The 14,491-nt window shown below is 45.0% G+C and overlaps 1 protein-coding gene across 1 annotated transcript in view; it reads right to left on the bottom strand.

Annotated features, from left to right (window-relative positions):
• The window catches only part of slc38a8a (solute carrier family 38 member 8a), a 51,133-nt gene that overhangs the window by 6,594 nt on the left and 30,048 nt on the right, over positions 1-14,491 (bottom strand). Inside the window, exons 6-9 of the mRNA XM_048546900.2 lie at positions 13,822-13,936; positions 10,876-11,023; positions 4,506-4,705; positions 1,710-1,761 (exon numbers count right to left, since the gene is read on the bottom strand). Of these exons, the coding sequence (XP_048402857.2) occupies positions 1,710-1,761; positions 4,506-4,705; positions 10,876-11,023; positions 13,822-13,936 (515 nt within the window). The remainder of the gene's footprint in view (positions 1-1,709; positions 1,762-4,505; positions 4,706-10,875; positions 11,024-13,821; positions 13,937-14,491) is intronic.

The raw sequence follows: 14,491 nt of genomic DNA, 5'->3' as shown, positions 1-14,491 counted from the left end.
TTGGGTAGTAGAATAGAGTGAAGAATCAGGCTCTCCACAGCAGGGCCTAATGAGTGAGAGGGGAGGGTTTCCACCTACATGGGCATTCCAACTGCTCCTGGAAATGCCAGAAGGGAAAAGAGCCTGGTGAAGGCCCATGTTGTGCTGACATTGGATGGGCACTGTGTGAGGGGTTGCAATTACAAGGTCTGGAGGCTATTGAAAGTTCTACCTGGCTATTGTCAAGGCTCAGGGATTCTGTTTTCCACACCCTGCTGTGATCCTCTGACAGGGAACCCCTTTCCAATGAATGACTATGAAAGGGCTGTACACTGAGTGCCTGGAGTCTAATGTTGCTCAGTGAAAAGAAAGAAAAAGAAGCCCTGCATTTATGTAACACCTTCCACATCCATTGGCCACCCCAAAATGCTTTGCAGCCAACAAAGCTCTTTTGAAACATTTGTTTTCCTCAGTGCTGAGGAGATCGAGCGGGAAAATGATTGAGATGTAGAAAATGATGAGATGGATTTGCCATGAATTTTTTTTCCTTCGATGGAACGATCAACGACGAGGGAGCATAGATTTAAGATAAAGAGCAGAAGGTTTAGCGGAGACATAAGAAGAAACATTTTCACCCAGAGGGTGATGGGAATCTGGAGCTCACTGTCTATAAAGATTATAGAGGCAGAAACCCTCAGACCATTTCAGCAGTATTTAGATGTACACTTGTAATGCCAAGGCAGACAAGGCGATGGTGGAAAATGGGATTAGAAATAGGTGGTGGCTGATTGTGAGTAGTACGCACTTGATGGGATGAAGCCCTTTTCTATGTGACAGGTACTGATGACTGTATGAAGTATGTCCCTGTATCAACTTTTGAAAATATGGCAGCATGCTCTCAAACACAGCAGTCTGATAAGGATCACACCTCTGCGATAATATTCAGGGAATAAGAGGTTGCTCTTCCCAACAACACTGAAATATCTGAGAAGGCATTGGGGGAGCTGGAGAGGAGGGTGAGACAGTGGTACGAGGGTCTCATTGTGACAATGCTATTGCTTTCAGAGGCGTATTTTGTTCTGGCCTTTTTGAATAGATGTATTGAGCCATAAGTATCGAGCTGTCTCTTTGAAACCAATAAACAGGTTGTGAGGCCTTGGGGTTTTTTTTTATTTTAAGTTGGCATGATAGAAGCACCCTGAACGGGAGGAGTTAGGCCCCAACAGAGCCAAGGGTTTTAATTTAGCTTTCGGTTGTAGCTGGGGTTTTGAAGTTGGCTTTGGAAGTTGTTGTTCCTCTCTCTGTTACAGCTAAGAGGTTGGGGTCTCCCTTCCCACTGCCACAATCGCATGTGAGACAGTCTATTTTACTGAATTTGCCTTTGCCAAGGGTGTGTTTATGGGATGTTAGTATATTGAAACAGTTGCTGTTTAGTAGTCAAATAACCTATTATTCTGTTAAGTTTTCCAATAGAGTCAATTATACCAATTCTCTCTTCCGTTTGCAGTGTAAGAATAAAGTGTACTTTGCTTAGAACCGTCTAATGTAAATAATCAAATTACGTCTGGATCACAGCACCAGACACTTTCCTTTAACTAAAATGAAAGTCAGGGTCTAAGCTGTCTCCTTAACATATCTGAAAGGAGTTTGGTCTGTTCCATAACATCATCTGAAAAACAGAACGAGTGCAAATAGCACCCAGATGCTGACTGCCATTGGCTGCAGTTTACCTGACTCTGGGAGATATGGGCCCTGTTTGCATGGTGCAGAATAGACACAGGCCTGCAAAGGAGAGAAGGGAGATGATCAGACATGAACAGTAACTTACATCAACACTGAAATTTAAAACAAAAACAGAACAGGCCAGAAATACTCAGCAAATCCATGAAGGGAGAGAGGGAGAAGCTCAGATTTACAACTCTGTGAGTGTTTATCAGTCCTGAATGTCATTTCATGCAATGTTTCACTAAGGTGCGCTCCCTCGTTGTCACACGTGCTTCTGCTTAGTGTGGGGGTAAGGAAAGATCCCATTGCATAAAGCAGAACGCGACAGAACAGAGGGGTTAGGGAGACCTCGGCCATGGATCAGAAAAAGCTAATGTCCAAATTCAATGGCAACAGGGAAGGCAAATGGCTTTTAATTGTTGATAGTATTGAGGGCTATTTCAGGCTTCAGCGAGACATTGACAGAATGCAGAGCTGGGCTGAGAAATGGCAGATGGAGTTCAACCTGGATAAATGCAAAGTGATGCATTTTGGAGGGTCGAACTTAAATGCTGAATATAGGATTAAAGGCAGGATTCTCAGCAGTATGGAGGAACAGCGGGATCTTGGTGTTCAAGTGCATAGCTCCCTCAAAGTTGCCACCCAAGTGGATAAGGTTGTTAAGAAAGCATATGGTGTTTTGGCTTTCATTAACAGGGGAATCGAGTTTAAGAGCAGCAAGGTTATGCTGCAGCTCTACAAAACTTTGGTGAGACCACACTTGGAATATTGTGTCCAGTTCTGGTCGCCCTATTATAGGAAAGATGTGGAGGCTTTGGAGAGGGTGCAAAGGAGGTTTACCAGGATGCTGCCTGGACTGGAGGGCTTGTCTTATGAGGAGAGATTGACTGAACTCAGACTTTTCTCTCTGGAGAGAAGGAGGAAGAGAGGTGACCTGATCGAGGTGTACAAGGTAATGAGAGGCATGGATAGAGTTGATAGCCAGAGATTTTTCTCCAGGGCAGGATTGACTGCCACAAGGGGTCATAGTTTTAAGGTGTTAGGAGGAAGGTATAGAGGAGACATCAGAGGGAGTTTCTTCACCCAGAGAGTTGTGAGTGCATGGAATAGTTTGCCAGTGGTAGTCATGGAAGCGGAGTCATTAGTGACATTTAAGCGACTGCTGGACATGCACATGGACTGCAGTGAATTGAGGGGAATGTAGGTTAGGTTATTTTATGTTTGGATTAGGATTATTCCACGGCACAGCATCATGGGCCGAAGGGCCTGTACTGTGCTGTACTTTTCTATGTTCTATGTTCTAATTCAAAAAGAATAGCGTACAAAAATAGTGAGGTTTTACTGAAATTATACCAGGCATGAGTCAGACCACAGCTGGAATACTGTGAACAGTTAGGGGTCTTTACCTAAGGAAAGATATACTGGGATTGGAGGCAGTCCAGAGGAGGTTCACTAGGCCAATGCCAGTTCTGGAGGAACTATCTTATGACGAAAGGTCGAGAAGGTTGGGCCTGTACCCATTGGGGTTTGGAAGAATGAGACGCAACTTTATTGGAACATACAAGACTCTGAGGTAGATGTACATGGCTCGCTGCTGCAGAAATGCTGCCAACATCATCAAAGACCTATTGCACCCCACTAATGATCTCCTACAATGTCTTCCATCAGGCGGAAGATACAGAAGCCTATCCACACACATGAGCAGATTCAGGAACAGCTTCTTCCCGGACGTTATGAGACTGATGAATAGACTCTAGCCTCAATAACATTGATATTGCTAATGTTAGCCTCACCTCGCGCACACCCTGTGCAATGTAACTTGTATGCCTTCAGATCAGTGCATCCTTTGCCTACAATGATCTGCCTGTACAGCTCAGAAACAAAGCTTTTCACTCTGTTTCAGTACATGTGACAATAAATCAATCAATCAATCAGTCAATGTGGACAGCTTTTTTCCCCTCGAGGGAGAGTCTGGGACCAGAGGGCATCATGTCAGAGTAAGGGGTTGAACATTAAAGACAGAGTTGAGATGAAATTTCTTCTCTTTGAGGGTAGTGAATGTGTGAAATTCTGTATCACAGAGAGATGTTGAGGTTAGGTCAGTAAGTATACTGAATGCTGTGATGGACAGACAGTTTTAATCAGTAAAGGACTGAAGTGTTATGGAAAGTGGAGCTGAGGATTATCAGATTGGCCACGATTTATGGAATGTTGGAGCAGAAAACAATGGGCCAAATGGCCTACTTCTGCCCTTATGTCTCATGGTCCTGGGAAGGGACTAAGCCTCGGGGAATGCAGCATTGAAATATGGTCACGTGAGCCTCTGTGGCTGCATTAACTGGGTTCGGAAATGAGAATGAGCGACTGGTTGAGAAATCAGGAGGGGAAATTGCAAACACCCATGTTGCCCTGTAAAGACTAGGCCTGAATCCACACTGCACTAGATTTAAAGACTTACCCCGGTTACTGTGTCCCCGCCTCCTGGCCATTGCTGCTCTGAGATAAGTCCCTTCTAAAAACTAGGCCCGAATACACACTGGGCTTGATTTATAGGCTTTCCCAGTGACTATGTCCCCACCTCCCAGCTGCTGCTGCTCTGAGATAAGTGCCCTGTAACGACTGGCCAGACGAAGCTCTCTGTGGGTGTAAAGAGTGGGCATAGCAGGGCAGAGAGTAGAGGAATAAAGGGAAACGTCGTTCAGTTGTCCAGGCAAGCTCCTGGAATACAGCCACTCTAACACAAGGATGGTTCTGATCCCCGAATCCTGGAAAAATGTCATCCTGTGAACACTGAGCTGCACCTGGGAAAATGAAAATGAAGAAAGCGCTGATGCCCCCGATGAGACTGATGACTTCACTGATGTCCGGGACAAACTGTGCTATCACCATGGTGAACAGGAGCCAGCAGGTCGTCAGAAAGAGCCTCAGTCTCCTCCTGGATGATATGGTGAGCACCGCATTCCGAGTACAGCACTTTACGCACAGCTCCTGAATGGCAGACCTCAGGAAGAGAAAGAGAGAATGTAAGTGGGTTGAGACGGACAATGTCTCTCTGGACCAAAGTCGCTCCTGGTCCCCTCGCACACGCTTTCAGGGTAGACCAAGTGCCGATCGGAATGATTATTTTTCCAGCCACCATTAGTTCTGAGGAAGGGTCACTCGACCTGAAATGTTAACTCTGATTTCTCCCCGCGGATGCTGCCAGACCTGCTGAACTTTTCCAGCAATTTCCGTTTCTATCCCTGATTTACAGCATGCGCGGTTTTTTATCTGCACTTCGCTGTTCATCAGTTCCCCACACCTTGCCGACACCCATTGAATCACTCGGAGCAAGCCTTCTGCTTGACATGCTGTTCCATATCTTAACCAAAATACATTCATCCGAGTAGGGCAGTCGGAGTCAACAACAGAGTGCAGGACTGGAGTCTCATGTAGTCCCGGACTGGGCCTGTTCTGTAGCTTTCCCTTCCTGAGGGAGAATTGTGAAAAGCTGAATTTGTGCAAAGAGTACAACAGACTTGCAGTTGGCTTGCTTAACACTTTAGCTCATTCTAACCACATGGTAACCACTGCCAGGATGCTATGTTCTCGAGTCACCGGCCCTGGAGAAAGGCCACCTCACTAGCTACCCTGCAAAGCTCCTTCAGAACGTTCTATGTTTCAATCAGACTCCAACAGTTAGAAGTAGAAAGACATTTTGCACACATGTGGCTCACATTGGCTCGGGTTTTAAGCCATGAACAGTGATCTTATTCAATGTGTCTGAGCAGTTTGAGGGAATCATGGATTGTTAAAATGATGTATTACTGGAGGAGGCAAAGGGATGTAGAGAACATGAGTTGGCTCTTTGGCCTTTCAAATCTGTTCCAACACTCTTTAGGATTTCAGCCTTATCTTCCCCCACTACCACCATCTCTCTGATGAAGGGTCTAGGCCCGAAACGTCAGCTTTTGTGCTCCTGAGATGCTGCTTGGCCTGCTGTGTTCATCCAGCCTCACATTTTATTATCTCTCTTCATTTCCTTGGTTACGTTTGTCTTGAATTTAATGGAACTAGCATCCACAGCTTTCATGTCATCAGGTGCAGTGAGTGGAAAGAACAGGGCAAATAGAATATCATGTGATGTTAGCTTCAATGGAGGGTAGACGTAGGATAGACTGGAACTTTTTGACTGGACTGTAAGATGTTGAGGGATGAAGAATTCTGAAAAGTCACAACTTTTTGTGTGAAGAAATTACTCCTCATCTCAGTCATGAATGGGCGCTTCTATAACTTTTGACTGTATTCTAGGTTCACCAGCCCTGGGGAAATACCTTACTCTGTAAAGCGCCATAAGAATATCAATCATCAAAACCTAGGTTCAGTCTATTCCTCTTGGCTCAGAGATTAATTGAGTGAACTGCCTTTGTCCTCCCTCTATGGCAAGTACCAATAGTGGACAGATTCCTCAATACGGCCTCACTAATGTTTTAAATAATTGTACTCAGACTTCTTTACACTTACTCTCTGCATAATAACATCTGGGTCTCTCAGAATGATGCCATTTCCCAACCGATAAAATATTCTGATTATGGAATCATAAAGTTACTGAAGTAGACACTTTGGTCCAACCAGTCCATGCTGACCATAATCCCAAACTAAACTAGCCCCCTTTCCGCACCCGCCCCCCCTGCAAGTCTGTACTTGGCCCATATCCCTCCTAACATTTCTTATTCATGTACTTATCTAAATATCTTTTAAACATTGTATCTGTACCCACATCCATCACTTCCTCTGGAAGTTCATTCCACACATGAACCAGTCTCTGTGCAAAAAATTACGGCTCATGTCTTTTTTAAATCTTTCTTCTCTCACCTTAAAAATATGCCCCCTAGTTTTGAAATTCCCTGCCCTAGGGTAAAGACACCCGCCATTTACCTTACCTCTATCCCTAATGATTTTTTAAACCTCTACAAGATCATTCCTCAACATCCTACAGTCCAGTCAAAAAAGTTCCAGTCTATCCTACGTCTACCCTCCACTGAAGCTAACATCACATGATATTCTATTTGCTCTGTTCTTTCCATTCACTGTACCTGATGACATGTTTTCTGCCTCCTCACAGCTAATGTTCCCAACTAATAATCTATCTTGAATATAGCACATCCAGACCCCTTCTCTAAATACTTTCTAACAACACCTTCAGAGATATTACTACACACTTCCAGGGAGATGGGACTTCAACTCAGGCCTCCTAGTTCAGAGATAGGGAAACCACCACTGTGCCATCCAGCTGTCTCATTGAACACTTGTCTTAAGTTGCCCTTTGGGTGGCTCTCTGTGTGGAGTTTGCACATTGTCCCTGTGCCTGCATAGGTTTCCTCTGGGTGCTTCGGTTTCCTCCCATAGTGCAAAGATGTGCAGAGTTAGGGTGGATTGGCTATTCTAAATTGCCCATAGTGCCCAGGGATGTTTAGGTTAGGTGGGTTAGACATGGGAACGGGTCTGCGTGGGATGCCATTCAGAGGGGCTGTGGACTTGTTGGGCTGAATGGCCTATTTCTACACTGTAGGGATTCTATGACTCTAAAACTGATCAAGAAAGAATCATAGTATCTTCACAGTGTGGAAGCAAGCTACTCAGCCCATCAAATCCACATTGCCCTTCCGAAGAGCATTTATCCGAGAACCTACCCATACCCTAGCCCTACAACCCTGCAGTTTCCACAGCCAATCTCCTAACCTACCCATCTAGACACTGTGGGCAATTTAGCATGGCGAATCCACATAACCTGCAACATCTTTGAACTTTGGGAGGAAATGCACGCAGACGCAGGGAGAATGAGCAAAATCCATACAGACCGTTGCCTGAGAGTGGGATTGAACCCAGGTCCCTAGGGTTGTCAGGCACCAGTGCTGACCATTGAGCCAGCATACCACTCTGATTACTAGATGTAGCCTGCCAGACCAAACAGAGCCTGTTTAATTCCTGTAATGCTTCCTGTCCATTAATCAATCCTCAGCCTGTGCTAACATTTTACCCCAGACCATTGAGTCTTATTTTGTGTGACATTATCTTGTATATGTCTACCAAATCCTCATGGAAAAATCCACATGCACCACTGCTCACTGCTTGTTGACCACTACTTGTTAAAAAGTCAAAATCTCCTTGGCAGAGTGGTCGGGTTAATATTACATCTTGACTTTTATTCTATATCCATGTGACTTTTTCCCTTTTGATTATTTGTTTTATTCTTTTCTGAATTTCATTGCTGGCTGTGTTTCCAATCCCCATCAGACTACAAGTCTCACAGTCTAAAATGTTTCCTTGCATCATCCTATGTTCCACAAAACTGTGCCTTAAGAACATAACACATAGAACACAGAACAGTACAGCACAATACAGTGCCTTCAGCCCATAATGTTGTGTCAACCTATTATCTTACGAAGATCAATCTATGCTGCTCCACTGACCCAGTTAATCTGCCCTACTGCCTCTGGGCCAAGGAAAAAGATCCAGCACAGCACCTCTGCTTATGTTCATTATTAAAATATTGTGGAACACAGTTGCATATTTGACAACTTCCGATTGAGATTGGTTACTTTCAAAGTCTCTTGTCGCGCACCTCAACATAACACTGTTTACACCCCTTTTCGAAGTATATCTTTGCATCTCCTCATAAGAACATAAAATCTAGGGGTGGGAGCAGGCAATTGAGTCCCTCAGGCATTCTCAGCCATTTGATACATCATAGCTGAAGCTATTTTTATTGCGTGCATTGAGTATTGGAGTTGGGAGGTCATGTTGAGGCTGTACAGGGCCTTGGTTAGGTCACTTTTGGAATACTGCATTCAGTTCTGATGCCCCCTGCTGTAGAAAAGACGTGCCTAAACCTGGGGAGGGTTCGGAAAAAATTTACAGGAATGTTGCCAAGGTTGGAGGGTTTGAGCTATAGGGAGAGGCTGAATAGGCTGGGGCTATTTTCCTTGGAATGTAGGAGGCTGAGGGGTGACCTTATACAGGTTTAAAACGTCATGAGGGACGTGGATAGGGTGAATAGCTAAGCCAAGGAAGATGAGTCCAAAACTAACAGGAATAGGTTCAAGGTGAAAGGGGAAAGATGTAAAAGGGGCCTAAGGGGAAACTTTTTCACACAGAGGGTGGTGCATGAATGGAATACGCTGCCAGATGAAGTGGTCGAGGCTGGTACAATTACAACATTTAAAAGGCATCTGGATGGGGACATGAATAGGAAGGGCTTAGTGAGATATGGGCCAAATGCTGGCACCTGGGACTAGGTTAATTTCGGCTATCTGGTCGACATGGGTGAGTTGGACCGAAGGGTCTGTGTCCATGCTAAACATCTCTATGACTCCATGACTCTGCCTTGGCCTCAACTCCACATCTCTGCCCTCTAGCTGTGACCAAAGTGTGAAATGTTGAACTATACAGGTACTGCTCATGGACTAGTCATCCTGGTGCCAGGTTAATGTACTGGGCACATAACTCAAATCCCACTGCAGCAGCTAGTCGAATCTAAAACTTATTTGTTAAAACTGCACTTGGAATGCCAGTCTGCATAACAGGGATGGTGAACATTGTTGTAAAACCTATCTGGGTCATTAATGTCTTTCATGGAAGGAAATCTACTCTCCTCCCTGTCTGGCCTCTTTCATCCCAGACTCACAGCAGTGGAGGGAGGAGGGGTGGGCCTCCTGACTCTCAGTTGTCCTCTGAAATAATTAAAGCAAGGTGCTCAGTTCAGGACACTTTCAGAAACATCAGATAATACCTTGCTTCTGCGACTGATAAAAGAAAATGTGGCTTTATACTTACTTCTGTTAAACTTAGTCTAAAACGTACCTAGTTATTTCACCAGATTTCTACTACTCATGAAGCATGTAACTGTCTTCTGTATTCTTCACAATTCTTCAAAGGTTTCTACCAGGAGAGTGGGATTCTCTGCCACAGAAAGCAACTGAGGCCAAAACATTGAATGCTTTCAAGGAGTTTGACGTTGTTCTTGGGGCTAAAGAGATCAAAAGGGTTGGGGAGAAAGCAAGATCCAGGGACTGAGTTGGATGATCAGCCATATTCACACTGAATGGCGATGGGACCTGAAGTACCATACGGCATACACCCCACCTATTGCCCATGTTTCTCTGACAGCACATCAACAAAGAGCAAAAATTGTCACCAGAGATTACATTGCCAAGTAGTTTGGACCTTTAAACCCCAACTGTAGCAGGGCTGATGCCCAAAGTGGGTGACACTGGCTGGAAGTACAGTCCCGAATCAGTCTGTCCAATGGGCCAAGGAGAGGCAGATGGAGTTTAATTCAGATAAATGTTGTATTTTAGAAAGACTTACACAGGGCAGGACTTACACAGTGAATGGGGAGTGTTGTCAAACAGAGAGATGTAGGGTTTTAGGCACATAGATCCTTGAAAATGTCATCACAGGTAGGCAGGGTGGTGAAGATGTTTGGCACGCTTGCTTTCACTGGTCAGAGCACTGGGTGCAGGAGTTGGACATCACATTGAGGCTTTAAAAGACATTGGTGAGGCCACTTTTGGACTACTACAAATAGTCCCCGTCACCCCAGCTATAGGAAGGATGTTATTAAACTGGAAATTCGGCAGAAAGGATGAACAAGGAGGGTACCAAGGCTGGAGGGTTTGAGGTATGAGGTCTGGCCAGTTAGGCTGGACCTTTTCCCTGGAGTGTAAGTGGCTGAGGGGTGACTTTATGGGTGTTTGTAAATCACGAGGAGCATGGATGAGGTGAATAGCCAAGATCATTTTCCCAGGGTAGGGGGTGTAGGTTTAAGGTGAAAGGGCAAATACCTAAAGGGGACCCAAGGGGTAACTTTTTCACACAGAAAATGGTGTTTATATGGGAGGAGCTGCCAGAGGAAATGGTAGACGCAGGTACATTTACAACATTTGAAAGACGTTTGGACAGGTACACGATTAAGAAAGGTTTAGAGGGATGTGGACCAAACATAGGCAAATGGAACTAGTTTACTTTGGGGAACCTGGTTGGCATGGACAAGTTGAGCCGAAGGGTATGTTTCTGTACTGTGCAACTGTATGGTTCTATGCCTGTGGGAGCTCTGTGCTATCCCACTGACTATTCAGACTATTATCCTTGGTGAGACAATTGAACAAAGTTTAGAAAATCACAGCATACCTGCCCAAATGGAGTATTATGGGATAGATGGTGATGATGGAGATCCCAAAGAGCAGTCTCCCTATTATAATGAGAACCTCATTGTCGGGATATGACATTAGGATATCTGCAGCCACATCTGCACCAAATGTTAAGTATCCATACACTCCTGGAATAAACCACAGCAGTTGGCCATTTTACAGAGTTTTTTCTCAAGAAGACAATGTAAGCTCAGCCCCAGATGGTGTACCTTGTCATGCCTTGGTGTGCAGGCCACCTGACCACACACCCGTAGATCCCCCTAAAGTATCATTGAACCCCGACAGAGTGGAAGCAGGCAATTCGACCCATCCAGTCCACACTGACCCTTTGAAGCGCATCCCACCCAGACCCACTCTATGCCTGTAACCCTGCATTTCCCATGGCCAATCCACCTCACCTGCACATCTTTGTAATGTGGGAGGAAACCAGAGCAGCCGCAGGTAACCCAGGCAAACTGTGTAAACTCTATACAGTTGCCCAAAGCTGGAATCGAACCTGGATTCTTGGCACTGTGAGGCAGATAGTGCTAATCAGTGAGCCACTGTGGCACAGAAAGTGCTTGCTACTTCGACTAACTGCTCTAACTCTTACTGCTAACTCTCACTGGTGTCTGAAAAAGGTTTGTAGCCATGGACAATCTACAGAAGGCTTCACTTGACTTTCTACGGTACAGAATGGTATTGGAGTCAGTTAGCATGACCTCCTCTCCCTGCTGCAACTGCTGCATGTGAGTTAAGCATTGCTGTCTGTAAACAAAAAACAAAAAGAATTGCATATGTTGGAAATTTGAAACAAAACCAGAAATTGCTGGAAAATCTCAGCAGGCCTGACAGCATCTGTGGAGAGAGGTCAAAGTTAACATTTCGGATCCAGTGACCCTTCTTCCGATCGGAACAATCTGAAGAAGGGTCACTGGACCTGAAACATGAACTTTGATTTCTCTCCACAGATGCTGCTAGCCCTGCTGAAACTTTTCAGCAATTTCTGGTTTGGTTAGTGCAGCCCACAATAAGTTATGTGTTGAGGGTGGTATCAGATGGTTCCTGCTGTCAGTGATGGGTGACAGGAGAGAGTCTGAGACCATCAGAGTTTTAGAAAGGGGTGGGAAGCAAGGAAGCAGAAAGTAGAATAGATAAGATTTGTTTTTCAGATTGGCAGACAGCGGAAGGACCTCTGTTATTTGCAACCTATATGCGTGGCTTAGACAGAGGTGCAGGAAAGTAATGTGTTCATGTTTTATGCTGAACGCTAAGCTAGAAGAGACAATAAGATGTGAAGAAGACACAGAGAAATACAGACAGTTCAGGTGAGTGAGCAGCAAGGTGACTGGTTAAATATTATATAGGACCAGTTGTAAATACAGAAAAGAATGCCTTTTGAAGAAGATGTGGCCCTTGTAAATGCCCATATTCAGAAAGAGCTAGGTGTGCATGTGTAAGGAACACAAAGGGTTAGCAGGCAGGTGTAGAAAATGATCAGGGAGCCATTACACTTGCTGGCGTGCATTGCAATAAGGAGTGGAGTACAAGAATTAGGAAGTCTTGCAACAATTTTACAGCTTCTGTTGAAACCAGAGCTGGAGGACAGTGTACAGTTTTGGTGTCTCTGCTTAAGGAATGTAATACTGAAGGTGGTACTGCAAAGGTTCATTAGATTGGTTCCTAGGCTGAGAGGTTCGTCCTATGATGAGTGGGTGTATAAACTAATTCTATACTGTCTGGCGTTTGAAGAATGAGAGATGACCTCATTTAAACATGAAATGTTTACAGACTGGGCACTTTAACAGGTCTGAGCTGGGGAATCAGGAACATGGGGGCACACTAAGTAGTAGCATTTTCAATTTTTTCATTCAAAGCATTGTAGACTTTTAAAATTCTCTACCCCAGAGAGTGACTGGTGTTCCATTATTGTGTACATTTAGGGTGAGATAGGTAGATTTTCAATAGAGCAGGAAATGGAGGGGAATGGGTGGGAGCTGAGGAAGAAGGCCTGCCATAAAATGGAGGAACAGGGAGAAATTGCCTATCCCTGCTTTATTGTTTACACTTGTATCATCATCACCATTGGGGCTAATGTTGTAGAAGCTACCCTCACCATCACCTGTATTTCTAAACAGCTCATTCTTTATCATTGGAATCCACCTCCCTCCCACCTTTCATAGGATCTCTACAGTGTGGAAGTAGACCATTTGGCCTGTTGAGCCCACACTGAGACTCTGAAGAGCATCACACTCAGACCACCCTCCAACCTGTCCCCGTAACCTTGCATTACCCATGGCTAACCCACCCAGCCTGCACACCTTGGGACTGTGGGAGGAAACTGGAAAAAACCCACGCAGACATGGGGTGAACATGCAAACTCCACACAGACAGTGACCTGACGGTGGAATTGAACCCGGGTCCCTGATGCTGTGAGACAGCAATGCTAACCATTGAGTCACCATTATTGATGCTTTCACCATGTACCTTTGAACAGCAGGATAAAACTTCCTTTCGGGACTGGGGAGGCTCTGGTGATATAATGTTTGCTTACAATTAGCTCTTTGATATCTCAAACCCGTGACCATCCCTCATGGAGGAGGGGTGGAATCCGTGGGCTGCTCTGTAATGGGTTACATCGCAGCCTGAGGCTCTGTTTGTCAGAGGACCACTTTCCAACTGAGGGTCACTGGATGGGGGACACAAGCTGAATCCTGTCTGATCATTTTCCCCCTCTGGGAGCCAGAGACTTGGAGGTATTCCCAAACCTGGTCCCATTGAGATTCAGCACATGGGGCATAACACATTCTAGTCAGAGAGAATCTGACTCCTGTGCATTGACCCAATGAACTCATGAGGAATCTAGTGTTTTCCATTTATAAAAAAAAGTGATAAATGAGCAATTCCCAGGGAGTGAAGGATGAATGTTGCATTGCTGCATTTTTACCTGTGATGGAGTAAATGAGCAGACATGCCACCATGGAGAGGACAGAGATGAGGATCCAGTGGGAGAGTTTCCTGTTCTCCATGCTGCTGTAGATGGCCACACTAGCCTCGTGACACTGGAACATAGGCACAGAGATTCAGGTCAATGTTCTGAGGGTAGAAAGCCATTTTCTTCATACCTACCCACCCAGAGGTATCTTTCATGGTGTTCTTGCCTTCCAGTGCCTCCGCCATCACATTCTATAGATTGGACATCAAGCAATGGGAATGAAAGAGAGTTCTTGTATTTACATAGTGCCTTTCACCTCCTCAGGACATCCCAAAAAGTTTGTTTTCTAGTGTCTGTGCAGTGTTTTTGAAGCACAATTGTTGTTGCAAGGTAGAAATTGATCAGACAGTTTATATAGAACATGGATCATAGGACAGCAAAGCACAGGAATGGACCCTTGAGCCCAGGATGCTGTGTCGAGCTTGGCGTCAAATGAAAATAATCCCTTCCGCCTGCCCTTGGTCCATATCCGTCCATTCCTTGCATATTCATGTACTTATCTAAAAGTCCCTTGAACACCCTTATTGTATCTGCCTCCCACAGTAGCACATTCCAGACTCCTACCTCTCTCTGTGTAAAAAACTTTCCACTGATATCTCCTTTGAACTTTTCCCCTCTCATC

The sequence above is a fragment of the Stegostoma tigrinum genome, chromosome 16 (genome assembly GCF_030684315.1).
Source record: "Stegostoma tigrinum isolate sSteTig4 chromosome 16, sSteTig4.hap1, whole genome shotgun sequence".
NCBI classification, from domain to species: domain Eukaryota; kingdom Metazoa; phylum Chordata; class Chondrichthyes; order Orectolobiformes; family Stegostomatidae; genus Stegostoma; species Stegostoma tigrinum.
Note: the sequence above shows the minus strand (reverse complement) of the source record. Positions and strands in the feature narration are given on the sequence as shown.